Source organism: Ovis aries, chromosome X, assembly GCF_016772045.2.
Source record: "Ovis aries strain OAR_USU_Benz2616 breed Rambouillet chromosome X, ARS-UI_Ramb_v3.0, whole genome shotgun sequence".
In the NCBI taxonomy this organism is placed as follows: Eukaryota; Metazoa; Chordata; class Mammalia; order Artiodactyla; family Bovidae; genus Ovis; species Ovis aries.
Genome location: NC_056080.1, coordinates 8,482,362 through 8,506,615, shown reverse-complemented (window position 1 = coordinate 8,506,615; position 24,254 = coordinate 8,482,362). Strand labels below are relative to the sequence as shown.

The 24,254-nt window shown below is 41.4% G+C and overlaps 1 protein-coding gene across 10 annotated transcripts in view; it reads left to right on the top strand.

Moving 5' to 3' along the window:
• MID1 (midline 1) overlaps positions 1 to 24,254 on the top strand; it is a 412,936-nt gene that overhangs the window by 369,899 nt on the left and 18,783 nt on the right. For all 10 annotated transcript variants that reach the window (XM_060407572.1, XM_012106209.4, XM_060407571.1 and 7 more), the window contains exons 5-7: positions 4,733 to 4,881; positions 13,648 to 13,775; positions 20,095 to 20,238. In XM_060407572.1, coding sequence (XP_060263555.1) covers positions 4,733 to 4,881; positions 13,648 to 13,775; positions 20,095 to 20,238 — 421 coding nt within the window. The remainder of the gene's footprint in view (positions 1 to 4,732; positions 4,882 to 13,647; positions 13,776 to 20,094; positions 20,239 to 24,254) is intronic.

The following is a 24,254-nucleotide window of genomic DNA, read 5'->3' as shown; positions in this document are numbered from 1 at the left end:
TGGTGTTGGAGAAGACTCTTGAGAGTCCCATGGACAGCAAGGAGATCAAAGCAGTCAATCCTAAAGGAAATAAGTCCTGGATATTCATTGGAAGGACTGATGCTAACGCTCCAATACTTTGGCCACCTGATACTAAGAACTGACTCATTGGAAAAGACCTTGATGCTGGGAAAGATTGAGGGCAGGAGGAGGAGGGGGTGACAGAGGATGAGATGGTTGGATGGTATCACTCATGACTCGATGGACATGAGTTTGAGCAAGCTCTGGGAGTTGGTGATGGACAGGGAGGCCTGGTGTGCTGCAGTCCATGGGGTTGCAAAGAGTTGATCACAACTGAATGACTGAACTGAACTTGTGTATTTTATACCATGGAACAGTCTTCAGAAATTAAAAGCAATGAAATTAAAAGCAATATTTATATGGACAAATCACAGAAAGAGAAGAAAGGTTTATAATGATTCATAGAGAATAAGAAATATACAGTTTGATGAACTACAAAAAAATTGCATACACTATTGAGGCAAATATACATTAGCATGCTTGGGAGTCATCAGAAGTGTGTTTTCCTCTAGAGAGAGACATGAATGGAATTAGGGAGGGACATTCAAGGGCTTCAATGTCATCAATAATATTTTACTGCCTTCTGAAAAATCCTATGCTAATATGATGAAAACACTGACATTTGCTAACGCTGGTGCTATGTATGGCAACATTGGTCATATGACTTGAAAAATTGTACTTTTGACATGTATCCCTTCTTAAAAATGCATGTTTGCCCAGGGACGTGATCTCAGAAGAAAGATGAGGGCCCAGTTCAGCTTTTCATTGAGTTACTACCTTGGCACATGACCAAGGACTAGTTCATCCCTAACCGGGGAATTCACAGTGACTAAGTCCCTGGCCAGGGAATTGGGTGTCAGAGAGACGTTTTAAAGAAAAGAAAAACATGCATGCCAACTCCCTGCCAAGCATCTCCAAGTATGGGCTTGGGGCCCAGTGAGGGTGTCCAGGGTGGTAACTGGGAAGTCTGAAGACATGCAATCTAGAGAGGCACTCGAACTAGCACTTAGAAGTGGGGAGCTGAAGGCAGAATCATGGAGCCCACAAAGGTTAATCTGACTCACCTCTTGACTTTGCCTCTGTATTTAGTGCCAGTCATAATGCCCTAGACCCAGAGAAAACAAACTCACTGCATATCCTCCAACCACGGTGGGGGGTGGGGTGCATGGGAAGGGTTGGGAAAGGCTGCCAATCAGTGATGCTGTTACCCATTAGCACAGACTGGTAATTCCTTCCCTCAGACCATTGCACCTTCTTTGAAAGAATAGCTCAACAGCCTTTATGCTTGTACTGACTAAAGAGTCTCAAGCTCTGAGACTCCCCAAGAAAGAGCAGGCTTATTTCTTCAGCAGTGGGGGATAAATTTCACATCCACACATCAACACATGAAAAGCTGACAGCAGACTCCAGGTTAAGCAAACGATGTACTTATGTTCAGACACATATCTGAGAAAGCTGCAGCTAAAAACAAAAGGGGGTCCCTTCTCATCACTACTTTTATGTGCTCTGAGTCTCCAGAATTGCTGGTAATTACCCTGGAGTCCATGTTAGGGCTTTTGTATAGCCTTATAAAAATGCTCAGTACAGTCATTGTCAGTTAAGATACTTCTGTTAATTGAGGATCAATGGTTTGGACCAAACAATTTTGGGGTGAGAACCCTATGTAGATAATAAAAGCTCTTAAAATATAAAGAAAAATAAAGGGCCACTTTTAAAAGCATTTGTAAGGTAAAATGAACAGCAAGTAAATTGATATAAATAGGCCTGTGTCCCCAGTAAAAGGAGATTCCAACAAAGAAAGTATTTCCATGATGACTGTGGAAGTAAACTCCACAAATTACAACATTCAGCCACACTTCCCCAAGGAAAAAAGAACACTGCCAACTTGGAAAAAAAATTAAGTAATATATTTTAAAAGGTGTTTTCTAATGAAGGCATTCATATTTTGCTAAATACTCAGTGTCTGATCCTGAAGTGTGGTACCATGTAGGACAGTGCTTCATATCAGTTCAGTTCAGTTCAGTCGCTCAGTTGTGTCCGACTCTTTGCAACCCCATGAATCGCATGCTTCATATAATGTGATCCAAATCATGGCCATCTGATTAGAGTCATTTAGGTCAGCAAACTTTGTAAAGGGCCAGGTATAATAAATATTTTCAGTTGTGACCTGTAGGCTCTGACATTACTGCTCACCACTGCCCAATGGTATAGTGTGAAAGCAGCCATAAATGATTCATAAATACATGCATGTGGCCCTGTGCCAATAAAACTTTATTTACACAAACAGGTTTTGTGCTGGATATGGTCCATAGACCATAGTTTGTGAACTAACTTAGGAAAGTGGTTTTCTTTTCTATTTTCTTTCTTTTTTACTGAAACCCACAGTAAAAAATACATCAAATCCAGCACTGACACACGGACACATAGAGAACTAAGTTTTATGAAACCCAACTTACCCTTTCTACAAGGAATGAACTCTGCTACTGTCTTTTCTCCTCTCCTCTTTCATTTAGTTTTTTAAAATGCTAATCCCATCCATTCTGGTGATTCATCACCTGCAGATCAAAAAACATTATTGCTTGTTAAAATGCAGATTCCCACAGCCCGCCAATTACAGCTCCTCACCTAGGATTTCGAAATGTTGGCCCAGACATTTACAGGTTTTCTTTAAGAGATCCCCAACTGATTCTTGTGCACACCAGGCTTATAAAGCTCCAGTCTGGTCTATCAGATGGAAGTCTACACAAAAGTAAAATTAAAATTAAACCAAGTTGTCTTCTGTAAAACATTTGTATATTTTCTAAGGCGGCTCTCATTTTGGCTTGAATTCAACTTATGCATGATTTAGGACTTTTTTCCATTTCTTCTTATGTCACTTTGAATTTCCAACATCATGATAGAATTTTGTGTGTGTGTTTTTTTTTTTAAGAAGAAAGTGCAGGTCAAGCATTTTTCCATTTGTAATCTGTGTGATCACTGCAACGTATACTGAAAGGACATGAAGTTCTTCAAAAGGAATACTTGGACCTTATTTGTTTTGTTGCTGTTAGAATTATACTAAATACCTTCAGTTCTGCCATGTAACTTGTGATTAAGTATTCCTTCCTCTGACAATTTCTTCTGGATGTGTTCCAACATCTTGAATTGGACTCGATGCCTTTCTGAGCTTTACCTCTGGATATAATGCTGTTAGAAGCTAAATTATATTTGGTATACGATAAGTGTCATTTTATTCAACTAACAAACACAGTTAATCGGCAGTGATGGTCACTGTAATTATATATAATGTGGTAAATCTTTTACCAGGCTTAAGATAACATACTCTATGCCCCAGAGTTTTGACACTTCATTTCTCTAACCCTTGACTTTCAAGAATCTCACTCTTGCCTGCAATCTTGTGGCTGCCGCCTCACAGTTCAGCATTCATTTCCTTTGTCTGCTCTGGTACAACAGAGCTGAAATTGGACAGTCCTCAGAGGCCTCAAGTTCTGACATCTCCTTCCTTCCTTTACTTCGATTAGACTTGCACGGGGATGATAATGATGACTTGGAGAAAGGAGGAATTTCTTGGAGTTAGCAGGAATTCTGGAGGGAACCCGAGCCAGCCTTGTCTGCAAGACAGATGAACTGGCCTCCTCCCTACCCTTTCACCCCAGGCTGTTTTCCATTCCGGAATGATCAGAAAGCCGGCCAAGACCTGTCCCAGGCTGTGTAGACTTGAGCAGGGGGGGTGGGGGTGGGGCCGCACACACAGGGTGTACTGCTGTTCCAATTAGCACTCTCATTTTCCCCTGGCATCTGGCCAGAGGGCTTCATCTCCCAGCACACTGCAAACACCAGAGCGACCGGTCAAGTGGGTTACCATGGACTTATCACAGCCTGCCCCGAGGTGATGGTCAGTTATGTTTGAGGGTCGTTTTCAAGCAAGACGGAATCAGAAGTTGGAATGGAGGTTGGAACCAAATGAGCATTTTTATCCAGACTGGGAACTGCTTATCAAAATAGTTTTAGTTATCAAGCATGCACAAAGTGCCTGGAAATGACGTTCCCGGTGAGGGGAAATGGCCCAGCTGTGCTTTTTTTGGCTTTCTCTCATCTGTGGAACAGGAAAAATATTAATCAATGGAAAAAATGCTCCCTTTCTGTTAATTTAACACATGAGTTTGCAGTAGTGTGGGAAATAGTACTATCTAATGTGTTTACATCACCATTTTATTACATGGATGGCAAAGAACTTTTGATTTGACTCAAGCCACACGTTTTGCACCTACGATGTTTTATTTTCTCATTGGCTGAAAAAATACGATAGAGAATGTTCCAGGGTTCCCTGTGATCTTACAGTCATTGTGTTAGAATAGCTGAGGGAAGAGGCCCAGTGACCCTCTAACTCACACTGGGCAACACCTTTTTTCCCCATCAACAGGGAAGCAATTCGCAATTCAGGGCTTCCTCCTGAAACAAATTAGTGACACTTCTCCAAGAAGATAAAGAATAGCTCAGACAAGAGTGCCATGACTGGGGTTCACAGCTTTCTCTGCCTCCCTTTTGAACTTTTAGTGAAGGATGACTTGCACACAACCGAACTCACACACTGCGAGAGTCCAGCACAATGCATTTTCACTAAGCAAGCCAACCCGGGTAACCAACCATCTCCGTGCCTCTTTTGTTCCAGGTGATGAGACTTCGCAAACTGGCTCAGCAGATTGCAAACTGCAAACAGTGCATCGAGCGGTCGGCGTCACTCATCTCCCAAGCAGAACACTCTCTGAAGGAGAATGATCACGCGCGTTTCCTACAGACCGCTAAGAATATCACTGAGAGGTGAGTGCAGGGGCTGCTGGGAAATTCTCAGCGCCTGGGCTCCCATGTCTGGACTGTGATTGGTTGGCCTTGCCCTGCCTTGCTTTTGTTTGCATTTTCAAGGCTGGGTACCAGAGAGAATAGAGGCTTTGAGTTGCTTTGTTCCCGCTCAAAATGCTTCCCTTTGACCTGTCAAAGCCTTTTCAGTATCAGCCGGGAGTTCAAGGCCTTTGAAACAAGAGCCTGCCAGTTAGAAAGAATAAAATCTGCCTTCTTTTACTGGGGAAGAAAGCTTATGATGGCACAAAACTGCATTTACTGTGACTCTCAGACCTGATCTTATCATATACTTGATAACAAAGAATCAAAATGAACACCAAAACATAAAAGAGAATCTTTTCTTCCATCTCAAGGCTTATCGAGTTTTAAAAACCACCCAGGTGTTGTTCTCTGTGAGTGCTATTTTTATTTGGTTGAGAAGCTTTGCCTCTCCTCAAAGGTCAAGACCAACTCATGTCGGAGAGAGAAGACCCAACTGTCAACTTCATACCTCCTTCTTTGAAAATCTTCTTTATTCTATGGTGGGGGACATAAACATTACATGATTTGAAGGGACAGCTCAGCAGCGAAACTGACAGGGGTCACTGCGCCTTCAGTGCATATACTTGATAGGCATAAAATTACTCACCTTCACTGATGCAAACACTTATAGCAATTCTTGGGGAGCCCAAGAAAAGCACCTCGCGCCACCTAAATGCATGACATCTCCAGCCAATGCCATTGACATTGACTTTTCATTCAGTGGAATTTTCAGAGTCAACTCACCTTTATCCAAAGCAATAATTGAAGCCTATCCCTGGAAGACCCCAGATAGCTCCTTCTTCCTGATCTTTATCCAGCAGCAGGGCTCTGCAAACTCTGCTTATAAAGGACCAGAGTAAATATGTTCAGCTATGAAGGTTATCTAGTCCCCATGACAACTACTCAATTCAGCCATGATAGGTCTCCAGCAGCCTAGTATAGATGCAAATGAACGGGCAACGGTGTGTTCCAATAAGACTACTGGCAAAAACAGGCAGTAGGTCAGATCTGGCCCTTGGCCAGGGCTTCCCAGGTGATGCTTAGAGGTAAAGAACCCGCCTACCAATGCAGGAAACGTGGGTTTGATCGCTGGGTTGGGAAGATCCCCTGGAGGAGGGCATGGCAACCCACTCCAGTATTCTTGCCTGGAAAATCCCATGGACAGAGGAGCCTGGTGGACTACATTACATGGCGTTGCAAAGAGCTGGACACAACTGAAGTGACTTAGCACACACACTGGACTTTGCCAGCCCTTGGCCTAGGGCAAAAAATATACCATCTTCTGACCTGAATTTCTTCAGGGAAAGAGAAAGAAAACTACAGCTTATTGAGGGTTTGCTTATGTTGCACACTGTGCTGATGCTTAAAATACCACACAGAGGTGGGCAGTGGTATTTCCACTTCCAGTATCCCTTCAATGGGAGGAGGGTATAGTCTCTTTATGGCTCTAGTCTAGTATCCAGCCGGTTCCTTTGTGTTCTTTCTTCTGTTTGAGATTTCCTCTGCGACTTGTTAGATACTTATCTCTGCCAATGAACGTGGATAACAGCTGGTTATCATCCCTTTTATATCCTTAAAATGATCTCCTCCCTCCTCCAAAGGCAGCCAGCTTCTTTCCTCAGGACTCGTCAGTTCCAAGTGTTTAATTGTCTCCATTGCTCTCATCTGGACTGCCTCCAGGTGCCTGAAATATTCATGCTAAAGTTAAAAAAACTGCAAAAAGCACTAATACTCCAGTGTGCCCAGGACACTCAAGTAGACAGCATTTACACTTACATCATGGTTTCCAACTGGGATCCACTAGTACTTTTCTCCAGCTATAAATTGTGCAATGTCTAGTATGACTTGCATTTCTCAGCACTTCTTAAAAATCTGAGCCAGTTTAACATGGAAAAATTCTCACCTAGCAGGAGAGAGAACATGACCCCATAACAGTTAAGATAGAATGTTCTGGAAGAAGATCTGCATTCGAAGTCTAACACAAGAGCATGGATGCCCACATGGCATCTCCCTTTGAACCAGCAGGTCATACCTGGACCCATTCAACTCTACCTGGCACAGGCCCATCTCATCAAGCATAGAATCGTGACCCACTACTCTTTCCACAAATGAATTTTATCATATATAGGGTTCGCCAGAAAGTTCCTGTGGCTTATTCCATAACAGCTTATGGAAACACCCAAATGAACTTATTGACCAATCCAATACTCTATTCTCAAGCCTTACTACTACATAATTTTTGGTGTGATTGCAGGTGCACTTTGCTAACATGATGTTAAATTAGCAAAACTCTTCACTAAATCCATAAGAAACTTGGCATACTACTTATGAAAAGTTTAAACTTACATCAAGTTTGAATGCATACTACCTGCAAAAATTTGCTAGGAGCCCTTGTCGCTCTGTTTCTTCATCCCATCTCTGTCTGTCTCTATTTGTCAATCCTCTTGGTCAATTCTTGAGCCCTTTGCCTTTTCCAGCCACCAGAATATGGTAAAAAGGTGATGACCTTGACCTTGTAATTTGGAAACCTGGGTTCAAATCCTAGCACTGTCGCCTTTTAACTGTGATTCTTTGGGTTTGTCCAAGAGCTATTTTTGACTCAGTCAACTAGGCTCCTAATAGCTACCTCTATCCACAGTTGTGATAACATTGCTGGCCACTCCTATAAACACGTCTTCGGTGTTGTAGATACTCCATAATGTTCCTTGGATTTGTATTTTCACATTACTTAACATTCTTCTCTAAAACATGACTTCACAGCTCTGTTCCTGTCTGTCTGCCTTGGGCTTTGGCACCTGTGTACTTGTAAACCATCTTTACTCTTCTAGTCAAGGGTGGAATAGCCACAGGAAACTTAATACTGCAGGCCTTCCTCAAGTTAGAATTGGATGCAATTTTTCTGCATCCGTACATCACTTAAAGTGCATATGTTTGCCTACAAGCTGAATCAGATTGCATAAAGATTTTTCAATTCAGAAACATTAAAAAAAAAAAAAAACAACCCAAGAGGGGAGAGAGCCTCAAGTTTTACATTGTAAGAGATGCATGTGCTTTAGAATCAAGCCCTTGGCTCTATGCTAATTGCTCAGGAGTAATGCCGACTCACTGAAAAAGCCCCTGATGCTGGCAAAGATTGAGGGCAGGAGGAGAAGGGGGCGGCAGAGGATGAGATGGTTAGATGGTATCATCAACTCAATAAATGAGAGTTTGCTCTGAAGGACAGGGAAGCCTGGAGTGCTGCAGTCCATGGGGTTGCAATGAGTCGGACATGACTGAGCAACTGAACAGCAGCAGCGACAGTTGGCATTTGGGGCTGCTCCCTGATGCTTACAGTTTCCTCATGTGCTCCCAGTGGGCAAGACCCCCAGTCATCTTGTTTTCACCGTGAAGACCCCAGGACATAGCAAGCTGCCTGATCTAAATGAATGCATGAAGACATCTATAAAACAGGGCGATTGTTCATTCCTACCTAATACAGATCCTGTAGGGATAAAATGAAATCATTTAACAAAGATACTAACTGAGATCCTTATCTCAAGGTAAATGTGCAACAAATGCTAATTTCTCTCCTTCCCACTCACTAAATGGATCCAAATGGATTGTATAATGGACTATATACTCAAGCCTCGCTAATATATCATTCTTGGAGTGGTTTTTTGTACACTTTTCTAAAATTATGTTAAATAAGCAAAATTCGTTACTCAATCTAAGCCTAAGAAAGTTGGTCTACTACTTATAAGACATCTAAAATTAAAATCGCATTTGAAAGTGAAAGTGAAGTCGCTCAGTCGTGTCTGACTCTTAGCAACCCCATAGACTGCAGCCCACCAGGCTCCTCTGTCCATGGGATTTTCCAGGCAAGAGTACTGGAGTGGGGTGCCATTGCCTTCTCCATAAATTGTAAATTAGAGACCAAGATACTCCTGTTCCACCAGCACCCAGTAAACCAGCAAGAAGCAAAAGCTCAGTAAAGCACTTCACAGGCCAATAGCCCTGATTACTCAACAGCTGACAGTATTTTTCACTATGGACTCTCTTCATCACAGGGTATGTATCTCCCAGAAAAAGGAAAAAGAGAACTGTTGAGTTAGTTTACCATGCAATAAAAGGTCATACAATGATTTTTAAAGCTATCTTGAATAACATAATGACATAACATGAAAATACACAAAATAGGTACCAAAATGAGGTGTGAAATAATAGGCATTTAGCAGCAAATTATCTGTATCAAGGGGCTTCCCTGGTGGCTCAGCAGTAAAGAATATGCCTGCAATGCAGGAGACGCAGGCTCCATAGGTTCAATCCCTGGGTAGGGAAGATCCCCTTGAGAAGGGAATGGCAACCCACTCCACTGTTCTTACCTGGAGAATCCCATGGACAGAGGAGCCAGGTTGACTTTGGTCCCTAGGAGGGACTTAGAGTCTATCAGATGAAGTCTTTGTCCCACACCGCCATAGGCAATTCAAGGATCCAACTGACTTCTCCAGAATACAAAGCTGACAATGCCAGTCATCTACTGGAAAGATGTCATTTCATCATAAGAATCAGAGTGCATCTGATGAGTGATATTTGAAATGTGTTCTATTGGGTGTTAATTGGTGTGAAAACAACAAGGCTCCAGATTTGGGAAATCCTGAGCTGACGAAAGCAAGCCACATTTTGTTACTATGAGACCTCACCAGGTTTTCCCATGGTGATGTGCATCATAGCCCACCGACCTGAGAGGGACCCATTTCAGTTCCATTGTCAGGGGTCAGGAATGTGGGCAATATTAAGGGAGCAGAATAGAGAATCTTCCCCTGGCATTGACTGTTTGGCGGAAATGTTGTAAGCACTGTAGCTCTAGACATGTATTCCTTCCACAACACTGGCCCCAAGTGGCTGCTAGCAACTGAGTGTCATGGAGATTAGGGGCATCAGAGTCAAAATACAAAGAGGAGGTAGGGACTTCCTTGATGGCCCAGTCGCTAAGACTCTGTTCTCAATGCAGAGGGCCCAGGTTCAATCCCTGGTCAGGGAACTAGAACCCACATGTCACAACTTAAAGATCCCACATGCTGCAACTAAGACTCAGTGCAGCCAAATGAATTAATCTAAAAAAGTAGGAAGAGGAAGTAATGTGCAACCCACCCTATGAGGCATCAAGGTAGGATGCAATACCCTTATTTCCTCCAGTATGGTAAGAGCTTGACACACACATACCTATAAGCATGTGCACACATATTCCCCACCTCCCCCCCCCCCACACACACACATACAGACATGACTAAAGGCACAGAACTGAGAAAGTAGGATAGTCAGGGCCCTGGTGGATTTGGGCAATTTATCTGAAAGGCCAAAAGATGGGCAGCAGGATTTGGGGAATAAACATGGCCTAAAATGTTGAATTTGGCAGATCTCCACTCCCCTGTCACTCCAGGTAAGAATTTGAAATTGTAGCCAAACATAAATATCTTTCCTTCCATCAAAAATAATAATAATAATAATGTGTAGATGTGAAATGCTGCAGTCATCTCCCAAGAGTCTTTTAGTCAGTCTTTGCCCCTGAGGCTTAGGAACTTTCATTCTCTTTGTTTCCATTCTACCAAGTCCCCACCATCAAGATGGCATGCATTGGGATTCCCTGGTGGCTCAGTGGTAAAGAATGTGCCTGCCAATTTAAGGAGACACAAGTTCGATCCCTGGTCTGGGAATAGCCCACAGGCCATGGGGCAACTAAACCTGTTCTTCGCAACTACTCAGTCTGTGCCTAGAGCCTGGGAACCGCAGCTACGGAAGCCCGCATGCCCTATAGCCCATGCTCCCCCGTACAGCCCATGCTCCCCAACAAGAGAAGCCACTGCAGTGAGAAGCCTGTGCACTGCAACAGAGGATAGCCCCTGCTCGCCACAGCTAGAGAAAAGCCCACATGGCAACAAAGACCCAGCACGACCAAAAATAAATAGAATTATTTTCTGAAAAGGATGGCAGGCATTGTCAACAACGTCCCTGACTAAAGCATGGTTTAGTTGATTGTTTCTGGACAACAGAACCAGGAGAAACTTGGCAATGAAATCTATTTTGGATGTACGTGAACAGAAGCTGGTGCCATAGGACAGGGGAAGTACCAGCTCGAGATTATCTGTTCAGAGCATTTGAGATCCTCAAACTTGGTGCGCACAAGGTCTATGCCACATGGGAAGAGCAGAGAAGCGCAATAGAAAGTTCAGTGCTTGTTTCATAATAGCTTGGCACACTTCTCCCTGTTGGACATCATAAAACAGAAATGACTGGGGTTTCACTTTGAAATTTTTATTTGAGGAGTTCAAATGGCACTGTAGCATTTCTTTGAACTTTTCTGCATGGATGCAAATATTTTGAGCTCTTTAGTAAATGACATAATTGGAGGGCTTACTCAATATTCATTGAATAGTTGTTGACTAATCCTAAGATCTGAGTTTGAAGGAGTTTTGTGATAATAGGTCATAAGGAAAGCATTTCTTAAGTTCAGTTTGACCATGTGTGAAAATTGCCTAGCAACCATTCCTTTATCCATGAGTCTGAGTTAGCACTTGTCATAATAATTAGTCCAGTTCTCTTGGGTTCAATAATTAGCTAATAAAATCACACAACTCTGCTATTCACTGTTTCTTGGTGAAAAGCTAGAGTGGTGAGTTTAGATTCTCCATCTTCGTTCAAACACTTGAAACTTTGCTTTCCAGGGTTTAGGCCTCTTCAAACTCTCATCTGTGGACCTCAGTATCATTCCTGTTGATTGTCCTCTCTGCTTCCCTCCCTCTGTAGCACTGAATGTGTGCCAGAAGTACAATTATAGAAACTTTATTTCTAAGGATTTTGAGCATTTCACGGACTGACTTTTTTTTAATCAAGGTAAATTTTGCATAACATAAAACTAACCATTTTACAGTGAACAGTTCATTAGCATTCAGTACATTCACAACATTGTACAATTCCTGCCTCTATGAAGTTCCAAATGATTTTCCTCACCCCAAAAGAAAACCCCACACCCATTATGTAATCACTCCCCACTGTCCCCTTGCCCCCAACCCCTGGCAACCACCAGTTTACTTTCTGTCTCAACAGAGTTGTCTCCTATGGACATTTCATGTAACTGCGTCATACAAGATGTGGCCTTTTGTCTCTGGCTTCTTTTACTTAGCATAATACTTTCAAGGTTTGTACACATCATAGCATCTATCAGTATTTCATTCCCTTTTATGACTGAATAATATTCCATTGTACAGACATGCCCACAGATGTAATTTTTATAGCCAAGATATATTTCTTTATAAAATCCAAAACTTTAAGAGCCATTAAGAGATGCAAGAAGAGATCTACCTCATAGAGTAACCTGGCTGAAATTTTTCCAGATGAAATGGAAGAGTACAGACCCAGAATTCTCTTCCTGGCTGCTGCCAACTAGCTTTATGGCCTTGTAAACATGAGCATAAGTGCCCTTAATTAGAAAATAAGTAGGTAAAGATTGTTTCTTTGCTCAAAATTTCCTAGCATGATACACATAATAGGCCCTTGGTGGTGTTTGTTTAATATCCTGAAATACCAGAATCAACAAGATTACGAGTCTAGCATAGTTTGATGCGCTCAGAAGTGGTTTACATCATCCCATAATTTTTTTGTTCTTAGAAGGACCACGTGCATTCTTTAATGAATCAAAATGGTCTGCTATTGATAACTTTTCCAATCAATGTGACAGTCCATTGCAGGAGATTGATGCATACCAATAGCTTGCTTTATAGAGTATACACGAGAAGTCTAACTAGCAACCCTAATGAAGAAGAGAAACAGTGGATCCATCAGGGAAATGTGTGAGAAAGCTCATACATATTTTCTATGGCATCTGCTGGGAATATGGTGCAAGAAAATGAGGACAGGGAAAATGAAAACGAGCCAGACCAAAACTCCTTTTTTAATGTTTATTTTAGAGAGAGGCTAGTCATTGATTAAACTAATCCAATATCTGGGAACATTCTGTTTTAATCTTCACTTTGCCTTATATGCAGCTTGAAATTTGGGAGATTCCTCTTTGAAGTGGAGCAGGGTTGGGTCTGAAAGGAACAAACAGTTTCCCAGACAGATGTGTGAAGAAATGCCTGGGGCCGTGTGCTTCTCGCTTGGGTTAGATGTGCGGGGGGCAGGCAGTTACACACACAGTAATGTGAAATATGAATATTCTTTCGCCTCCATGGGGAATTTTTTTCTGATAGTAAAAAGGAAGGGAGGAAGCCATTCTGCTGTTTTCCCACGTCCTCTGCCTTCTCTTGAAGCTTGTGCTCATTTGCATGTGTTGCTGCTTGTGCCATTCTGAGATTCTTTTTAAGGCTCACATACAAAAACGGCACTGGTTTTTGTGGGGTTTTTTGACATTAAAAAAATTATTTTTAATTGAAGTATAGCAGATTTACAGCGTTGTATTTATTTCTGCTGTACAGCAAAGTGACTCAGTTACACATACATATATTTTTTCATATTCTCTTCCATTATGGTTTATCACACAGTATTGAATATTCTACAGTTCCCTGTGCTATATGGTAAGACCCTGTCATTTATCCATCCTATATATAAGAGCTTACATCAGAAACACTATTTTTTAATGATATTTCTTTTCCTTTTGTTTTTTTCATTCCTGTGCAATGATGGTAAAAGCTGGCTTGACATTTCTAAAAAGTTGTTTTGTTTCAATTACAGAGTCTCCATGGCAACAGCATCATCCCAGGTCCTCATTCCTGAAATCAACCTCAATGACACATTTGACACCTTCGCCTTAGATTTTTCCCGAGAGAAGAAATTGCTAGAATGTCTGGATTACCTTACAGGTAATGTCTTTGGTATTTTCTTGAATACTGGGTATATTCAGTAATACAAAACTTTGCCACTAGATGAGTTTCCTAAAACCAGAGGTGTGGAATTCTGGTGAGAAATGGAGTCTAATATTCCTGTAAAAAATGTTTGACATTCCTTTTTTTTTCTAAGCAAAATAATACAGCCCAAGATTCAATTGGGGACAGAGGCAAAAAGATAATCTAGGTCACTAAAAGCACACTTACCACCATTTTTTCTCAGAGTATGGGTACCACACATGATACCTCTTGTCAGCCAGTATAGGGTTAGCGTGGCTGTTTTCCATTTCGTGTCCACAAGGCAGATGACTCTCACAGTACCTTGGCAGAGAAAAACGTGGCAGCTAACTCTGATGGGGTATCTACCCTGCTCCACCTCTTGGTGTTTAACCTTCACAACATCAAATTGAGGTCAGGTATTATAATCCTCATTTTGCAAACAGTAGAGGTCATGCATCTTGCTGGAGGTCAGACAGCTAGAGAGAGGCAGAATTGGGATTTACCTCAGGTCTGTACACACTCCAAAGATCTCTGTTCTTTCTACTAAAAGGCTGGATTTCATCTTGGCGAAGGTCACCATAGCAAATGTCCCCCAGATCACAGTAGGATTCCTGGTGCCATGTTTCAGTTCTGTGGTTTCTGACAGGCTTTTTCTTTGGGGTCAAGCTTAAAAAACAAAATCAGCCATAATACAAGAAAACCTCAGGCTAGTCCTATTCCTAACCATGCTCCCAAATTTTTCTCTGCTGTCAACCCCTGGGCTTCCCAGGTAGCTCAGTGTAAAGATACCACCTGCCAATGCAGGAGATTCAGGTTCGATCCCTGGGTTGGGATGGTCCCCTGGAGAAGGAAATGGCAACCTGCTCCAGTATTTTTGCCTGGAGAATCCCATGGACAGAGGAGCCTGGTGGGCTACAGCCCATGAGGTCACAAAAGAGTTGGAAACGACTGAGCAATTAAACAACTAAGGCAAGAACAAACATGATAGAATGTGGACTGAGTGGACACCTTTATCTGTGTTGTCCAAGGCTGCAGTGCCTGTGACTTCAGAGAAGCTCTGTGTACAGAGTGAATCCAAGTGTGCACTGAACTTAGGATCTACCACCTTCAAGAGACCACATCCTTAACTGAGCACAACATCAGCATCTCCGCTCTCATCATGTGTGTGTGTGAGAGAGAGAGAGCAAGAGAGAGAACATGCGTGCACACACACACAGCTGGGAAAAGGGAAGTAGGAGAGAGGGAGCACTGGGTAATGTGTATTTTTCTAGTCTGTGGTTAGAAAGCACACTTGTATATTCAAGGGTGCTGTACCCAGAAGACCAGTTTTTTCCTTACCTGGACCCAGGGTGTTATATTTAGCCTTTGTGCATTTGCAAGGGAGGCAAGTCACTCTAGAAACATCTTATTGTAGGGAATTCTTTCAAACCGTGTAATTCCTAGGAAGAAAGGAAGAAATTGACTCAGAAAGCATGTCCAGTAAGGAATCAAACTGGATTTCAGCTATTCATGGATATAGCTCTGAGATTTATCTAAACTAACACTAATCCATAGAACGTTCTAAGATGGTAAGAACAGTCTCCATCCACACTGTCCAGTCAAGTACCTACTAGCCACATAGGTTTACTGAAAATTTGACATGTGCTCAGTTTTTACTGGACATGAGTTTGGGTAAACTTCAGGAGTTGGTGATGGACAGGGAGGCCTGGCGTGCTGCGGTTCATGAGTTCGCAAAGAGTCGGACACGACTGAGTGACTGAACTGAACTGAGTTTTTACTTGTAGTTTGCTTTAATTAAAATTTAATTGCAATGTCAAGAGCCACATGGAGCTCATGACTACTATACCGGACCATTCAGGTCAGCCTTTCTGGCACTGAAATGCTTTATATGATAGCATCCTATTAAATAAAAGTCTCCTTTATCCTTGTATCATGTGGGAATGGGTGTGTTTGCAACAAGAGAAAATCCAGTGAGCAGTGACTGAACCCCTCAGAGAGGATTCCTATCACAGAAAACAGGATAGCAGAGGTGTGCCGCTCATGGCTGGACAGCAGTTCTGTGATGACCTCAGACACCAGGCTCTCTTTTTCTGCTTTGCTATCCTCATCTTGCCACATGATTCCATTACGACTCCACCTCCAAGCATTATGCCCAAGTTACAGACAAAAAGAAAAGGGCAAGAGGGGAAATGATGACCAAAAGCTCTGTCTACCAGGTTTGTCTTTATTTAGGAAAACCAAAACCTTGTTCAGCAGACAGACCAATCCAGGGCTTCCCTGGTGGTCCAGGGGTTAAGGATCGCCTGCCAATGCTGAGGACATGGGTTCAATCCCTGTTTCTGTAGAATCCCACATGCCACATGGCAACTAAGTCCGTGTGCCTCAACTACGGAAGCCCATGAGCCCTAGCGCCCATGCTCTGCAACAGGAAAAGCTACTGCTATGAGAAGCCTGTGCTCTGCAAATAGAGAATAGCCCCTGCTCACTGCAACTAGAGGATGCAATGAAGACCCAGTAGAGCCAAAATAATAAGTGAATCTTTTTTTAAAAAGTAAAAAAAAGACCCATCCAGGAAATTTCCACTTCTGTCTTATGGGCCAGATCCATGTTGCAAGGTCATGCCCAAGGGCAAAGATGACCACAAAATGTTTGGCGGGGCATGTGGCCATTTCTGCACAAAATCAGTGTCTTATTGATAAGAGTGTGTCCTCCCCCTTTCCCAATAGTTGTTTCAGGAAACGTATGCCCATCCTAATCTGTGTGTGAATGCCAAGGTACTGACTGCAGGGGAAATTGTGACCTTAGTTTGCACTGACTTGTAATGTGTACACCATATATCATCCCAATGGCTGTTTATGCCAAACGAGAGACCATATGGGGTACCTGTTATTATGCCTTCTTAGCTGTCAACCTCCAATACAAATTTGGACCATTTCTAGACATAACATCGATCCTGGCCATAACATACAATGCTTGGCTGATATTGCCAAGTCCAAATAGTTTATCAGACATTTGTAAGCAGGAAATGAAGTGTTTGTGAAGTATTAGCCCATCATTGCTTGTGTCCTGTTTATGATAGAAGCAAGAAAGTAACAGTTATGGGACCAATTGCGTGAATATTGAAATTGGCAACCCGCTGCTGTTCTCATTTACAGTAAATTGGATATTGACTTTTTAGGACAAAGCCATTGGCTTTATAATCAAAACAGGGTTAGCCTGCCTGACTATTAAAACAAGATTTTTTTTTTTTTTTGCCCCTGATCCCCTCTAAATGGTATGTCAAGTGAATAAGCCAGAGAGGTGACATTTCCTCTCTGATTACAGCTATAGCCATGTGTCTCCCAGCTACCTGCCTATTTCCAACACTGTTCTTTATATTTAATCATATATAGCAGTGCAGAAAGAACCAAATCTTTCTACAGTAGTTGACAGAGAAATAATTCCAGGAACTATTTAGATGATGGGAGAATAAATATTTCTCCAAATGATCCATGCAGGGTGATCCCACACTAACAGGGACCACACAGACAGTAACAAGCATGTTTTATGATGCAGCTGGGCCTCCCCCGTGGAAGGTCATCTCTTCATCCAAGTCACAGCACATGGCACTATATCTTGCACGTGGATACTTTGGGAGACAGATATATCAAGTCACATTTCAGAAAGAATGCTTTAAAAGGGCTCTGTAGAGTCCTTTGGTCTTAGTGAACAACTTTTTTTTCAAGTTATCTTTTTTTAAAAATTGTATTTTGTTGAAGTATAATTTATTCACAATGTTGTACTAGTTTCAGGTGTACTGCAAAGTGATCCAGTTATACATATACATATATCTGCTCTTTTTAAAATTCTTTTCCATTATGGTTTATCATGGGATATTAAGTATATTTCCCTATGCTCTACAGTAGGACCTTGTTGTTTATCCACTCTAAAAGGAGAATGGCATTGAAACATATATTATCATATGTGAAACGGATCACCAGTCCAGGTTCGATGCATGAGACAGGGTGCTCGGGGATGGTGCCCTGGGATGACCCAGAGGGATGGGATGGGGAGGGAGGTGGGAGGGAAGTTCAGGATGGGGAACACATGTACACCCGTGGCAGATTCATGTCAATGTATGGCAAAACCAATACAATATTATAAAGTAATTAGCCTCCAAAAAATGAATTAATTAATTTTAAAAATGTAGGAAAGGCTTAAAAATAAATAAAATAGAGTAGAATTATAAAAAAAATAAAAGTAATAGTTTACATCTGCTAATCCCAAACTCCCACTGCATCCCTCTCCCACCCCTTGGCAACCACAAGTCTGTTCTCTATGTCTGTGAACCTATTTGTTTCATAGATTGTTTCATTTATGTCATATTTTAGAGTCCACATATAAATGATATCATGGTATTTTTTTCCTATCTGACGTATGGCACTTAGTATGATAATCTCTTAAATCCATGGCACGTGGCATTATTTCATTCTTAATGGCTGTGTAGTATTTCTTACTGCACACTGTAATGCAGTGCCTGCTGCATGTAAGCGCTCCACAGTGTTCGTGAAATTTAATAACCAATAGACTAAGCTGGGTTAACTGACTTTATGCTGCAGACATGAAAGTTAGTTGGCTTCATATAATAGTTGGCTTGGATGTATCTTCAGGTGGCAAAGTGAAGACTACTAAAACAATCAAAATTTTAAATTTTGCCATTTTCATAAACTTTCCTCCCTCCTCAGGTTTCTTTAGGAGTCATCCATCCTAACCAAAGTTTCAAGCAGTAAAGAATTCTCTAAACAGTGTAAGCAAACATGGCTCATCTGTCAGATGCATATTACTTCTTCTTTTGAAGTTAGGTTCTGGTGTACAGAAGAATGGAAACACAGGCCTGGATTGATTCTTTAAACCAGGGCTTGGCAAACTTTGACTGTAAAGGGCCAGATAGTAAATATTTTAGGCTCTGCAGGACATATGGTCACTACTATTCAACTCTGCTATTGCACAAAGGCAGCCAGAGACAATACGTAAAGGAATGAGCCTGGCCGTGTTCCAATAAAACTTTATTTACAAAAACAGGCAGTGGGCCAGACTTGGTCCATAGCCATAGTTTGCCAGCCCCTGCTCTAAAATATTATTGCCCATGCAAAGCACTCAATGCCTAGGCTTTTTCCTGCTCACCAACTCATCTCATAAAACCAGTTATTGAAATCAATCCAGTAGAAGTCAACTGAAAAATCATCATTTGGGTAGGATTTAGACTTCTCTGCTGCAGAATGTGTTCAAGACAGAAAACAGCAGCCTTGCCCAATGATAAACTTAATCAAATGCCAAGGAATCCTGTTTTTCTTGGGGAAAGAGAATGTACTTCTTAGATATGACTGATTGTTACTCATCTTCTTAATTTGAAATATCACCTATAAACTGAAAAATGAGAGGAAACTAGAACCCCACTAACAAATTTTCATAAGGCATCAACACATCTATCAAAAGAAAGTTTTTGAAGAATTATTTGGCTGATTTGTTAAGGGTTAACAAACATCAGCATTTTTCCAGATGAGTGGCTGCATATAAAAATCTGTGGCATGTTGGAGCTCAGAAGTTGGCTAAGTTTGGCTCCCATGCCAAATCTGGTCTTCACCTGTTTTTGTTAATAAAGTTATACTAGAACCTGGCCATGTCTATCAGTGGACAAATGGTCTCTGGCTGCTTTCTGTACAAAGGCAGAATTAAGTAGTTGCAGCAGAGACCAGGGCAGCAGAAGATGAAATGCTTGGATAGCATCACCGACTCAACAGACATGAACTTGGGCAAACTCCGGCAGACAGTGAGGGACAGGGAGGCCTGGCATGCTGCAGTCCATGGGGTCGCAAAGAGTCGGACACAGTTTAGCAACTGAAGAGCAACAGCAGAGACCATATGACCCACAAAGCCTAAAATATTGACCATCTAGCTCTTCACTGAAAAAGTTTGCATCCTCAAAATGGGGGCAAAATGACAAAAGTTCATCTTGGTTACTTTTTGTTTAAAATGTTTTCTTCCATGGATAAGAGAGTCTTGTTTACTTACCCTTATAGATGTGCTTTCATGATGCACAGAGAGAAAATATTGGCTGGCTGAAGTCACACCACCTGGGAAAAATCACAGTGATAACCAGCTAACGAAATGTTCTTTGGATTGGGATCACTGTCTCTACGATAATAGTTCTGATGGATAGATTTTAAAAGGCCTGCTTTGACTATCAGGACAACTCCTTTGAAAGGGATCCCAGACATGTCTGCTTCTCTGCTGATGACCTTCTTGCTTCCCACAGCTCCCAACCCTCCCACAATTAGAGAAGAGCTCTGCACGGCTTCCTATGACACCATAACTGTTCACTGGACCTCCGATGATGAATTCAGTGTGGTTTCCTATGAGCTCCAGTACACCATCTTCACCGGACAAGCCAATGTTGTGAGTGAGTATCACACGCCCTATTGATTCCTCTATTGGGTGACTGTTTTCAGATCGATTGCATTCCTGAATTTAAATATCAAGGAAAGACAAGGAAGGAGAGAATACAGAGTATTTGTTGGCTTGTCTTTCCTGACTCAGAAGATGGTAGCACTCACTTGTACTATACTAGTAAAAACAATAGGCTAAATAGCATTGAAAATTATTGATCTCTAACAAACCATATGGATGAATCTTACAAAAATATTGTTAAAGAAATCAGGAGATAAAAGTATCAATGCACTATGAGTATCTATACATGTATAAGTTAAACTATTTTGTTTAGAGATGTACACATGGTCTAAAAACTCTAAAAATCAGGATGATGGTTACCTCTGTGATGGGAGGGGAGTAGCACCATTGGGGAAAAATATATGGGAGTTTATGGGGTTAATAGCATGTTCTGGTGGAATTATATGGTTTAGTCATTATATCATACATTTAGTATTATTTACTTTATGAGTGTTATTTCATCATTTTTTTGTTGTTGTTATCAACCTTGGGTCTGTATCACTTTATTTTTTATTTTAATGTTTGTATTACAGTTGATTTACAATGTTGTGTTAATTTCAGGTATATAGGAAAGTGATTCAGTTATATATGTATGTACCCATATTTGTCCTTTAACAGTTTCTTGTCCCATATAGAGTTTTAGAGAATAATGAGTTTAGTTCCCTGTGTTACACAGTAGGTCTTTGTTGATTATCTATTATATATCTAGTAGTGGAAATATGCTAATCCCAAACTCCTAATTTATCCCTCCCCTGACCTCTCCCCATGTGTTGCCCCAAATTTGTTTTCAAAGTGTTTTTCTGTTTTATAAATAAGTTCATTTATGCTGTTTTTTTTTAGATTCCATAAATAAGTGATACCATATGATACTTATCTTTGTCGGATGTATTTCACTTAGTATGGTCATCCCTAGGTCCATCCATGTTGCTGCAAATGGCATTATTTCATTTTTAATGGCTGAGTAATATTCCACCATATATCTGTACCACATCTTCACTGTGCATTTATCTGTCAGTGGACATTCAGGTTGCCTCCATGTCTTCACTATTGTAAATAGTGCCACAGTGAACATTGAGATGCATGTATCTTTTCAAATTATGGTTTTCTGCAGATATGTGCCCAGGAGTGGGGATTGCTGGATCATATGATAGATCTATATTTAGTTTCTTAAGGAACCTTCATAAAGTTCTTCATAGTGCTTGTACCAATTTTCATTCCCACCAACATTGTAGGAGGGTTCCCTTTTCTCTACATCCTCTGTAGCACTTGATATTTGTAGACTTTTTGATGATGGCCATTCTGACCAAGGTAAGGTGATACCTCACTGTAGTTTTGATTTGTATCTCTCTAATAATAAGTGATGTTGAGCATAGTTTCATGTGTTTTTAGGCCATAGATTATTCTTTTCTTAACTGTTATGCATAGTTGTTATGATTGAAGGAGACCTGGATTTGAATCCCAGCTTTGGTCCTCGCCTCACTAGCACTATCATTTGGGACAAACTATTGAACATCTTCTGAATCTATTTCTTCATCTGTAAGAAGAGGTAATCTTTTAGCTTCACATCATTGAGATACTAAAAGTAAAGGTCTTAGCCCTGTGTTTGCCAGTGTTCAGTTCAGTTCTGTCACTCAGGCGTGTCTGACTCTTTGCGACCCCATGAATCACAGTGCACCAGGCCTCCCTGTCCATCACCATCTCCCGGAGTTCACTCAGACTCACGTCCATCGAGTCGGTGATGCCATCCAGCCATCTCATCCTCTATCATTCCCTTTTCCTCCTGCCCCCAAATCCCTCCCAGCATCAGAGTCTTTTCCAATGAGTCAACTCTTCACATGAGGTGGCCAAAGTACTGGAGTTTCAGCTTTAGCATCATTCCTTCCAAAAGAACACCCAGGGCTGACCTCCTTTAAAATGAACTGGTTTGATCTCCTTGCAGTCCAAGGGACTCTCAAGAGTCTTCACCAACACTACAGTTCAAAAGCATCAATTCTTAGGTGCTCAGCTTTCTTCACAGTCCAACCCTCACATCCATACATGACCACTGGAAAAACCATAGCCTTGACTAGATGGACCTTTGTTGGCAAAGTAATGTCTCTGCTTTTAAATATGCTATCTAGGTTGGTCATAAGTTTTCTTCCAAGGAGGAAGCGTCTTTTAATTTCATGGCTGCAATCACCATCTGCAGTGATTTTGGAGCCCCCCAAAATAATGTCTGACACTGTTTTGACTGTTTCCCCATCTATTTCCCATGAAGTGATGGGGCCAGATGCCATGATCTTTGTTTTCTGAATGTTGAGCTTTAAGCCAATTTTTTCACTCTCCTCTTTCACTTTCATCAAGAGGCTTTTTAGTTCCTCTGCATTTTCTGCCATAAGGGTGGTGTCATCTGCATATCTGAGGCTATTGATATTTCTCTCGGCAATCTTGATTCCAGCTTGTGTGTCTTCCAGTCCAGCGTTTCTCATGATGTACTCTGCATATAAGTTAAATAAGCTGGGTTACAATATACAGCCTTGACATACTCCTTTTCCTATTTGGAACCAGTCTGTTGTTCCATGTCCAGTTCTAACTGTTGCATCCTGACCTGCATACAGGTTTCTTAAGAGGCAGGCCAGGTGGTCTGGTATTCCCATCTCTTTCAGAATTTTCCACAATTTCTTGTGATCCACACAGTCAAAGGCTTTGGCATAGCCAATAAAGCAGAAATAGATGTTTTTCTGGAACTCTCTTGCTTTTTTGATGATCCAGTGGATGTTGGCAATTTGATCTCTGGTTCCTCTGCCTTTTCTAAAACCAGCTTGAACGTCTGGAAGTTCATGGTTCACGTATTGCTGAAGCCTGGCTTGGAGAATTTTGAGCATTACTTTACTAGCGTGTGAGATGAGTGCAATTGTGCAGTAGTTTGAGCATTTTCTTTGGCATTGCCTTTCTTTGAGATTGGAATGAAAACTGACCTTTTCCAGTCCTGTGGCCACTGCTGAGTTTTCCAAATTTGCTGGCATATTGAGTGCAGCACTTTCACAGCATCATCTTTCAGGATTTGAAATAACTCAACTGGAATTCCATCATCTCCACTAGCTTTGTTCATAGTGATGCTTTCTAAGGCCCACTTGACTTCACATTCCAGGATGTCTGGCCTTAGGTGAGTGAGCCTACCATCGTGAATATCTTGGTCATGAAGATCTTTTTTGTACAATTCTTCTGTGTATTCTTGCCACCTCTTCTTAATATCTTCTGCTTCTGTTAGGGCCATACCATTTCTGTCCTTTATTGAGCCCATCTTTGCGTGAAATGTTCCGTTGGTATCTCTAATTTTCTTGAAAAGATCTCTAGTCTTTCCCATTCTGTTATTCAGTGTTACTGTTCCTACAAAAATATAGACTAGACTCACTGTCATTATATCTTTTGTCACATGATAAAAGCCAGTCATGCAGTTTGCCAGGATCATCTACATCAGCTGTCCCCAACCTTTTTGGCACCAGGTACCATTTTTTTGGAGGCCAACCTGCTCACCTCCTGCTGTGTGGCCCAGTTTGTAACAGGCCATGGACCAGTACCAGTCCATGGCCCAAGGGTTGGGGACCCCTGATCTACATAATAGCATTTAACACAGTCTTCACATGAAAGGCCTTCACTGAATGTTGTTTGTTCATCTCTCCTGCCAGTTGAAAAGACTGTCCTTTGCAGATGTTCTACTGAATGATAAGATCTAAGAGTATAAAACTCTATGGAAAATTAGGAGAAAGAATGCTCCAAAGCTGGCTGTAGCTCCATGTGCCACGAGGCAGACTTTTACTGTCCTAAGTCATGGTTCCTTCACTTGTCATAATAAATTCTAGTTAATTGCCCTCAACTGACTTTCATGAAGGATAATTAGATACTATCTCTGGAGCTTTTTAATCTTATAAAAAGACTATCCCTAATTAAATTCATACACTCAAATGCAAAATTAATGACAATGTTAAT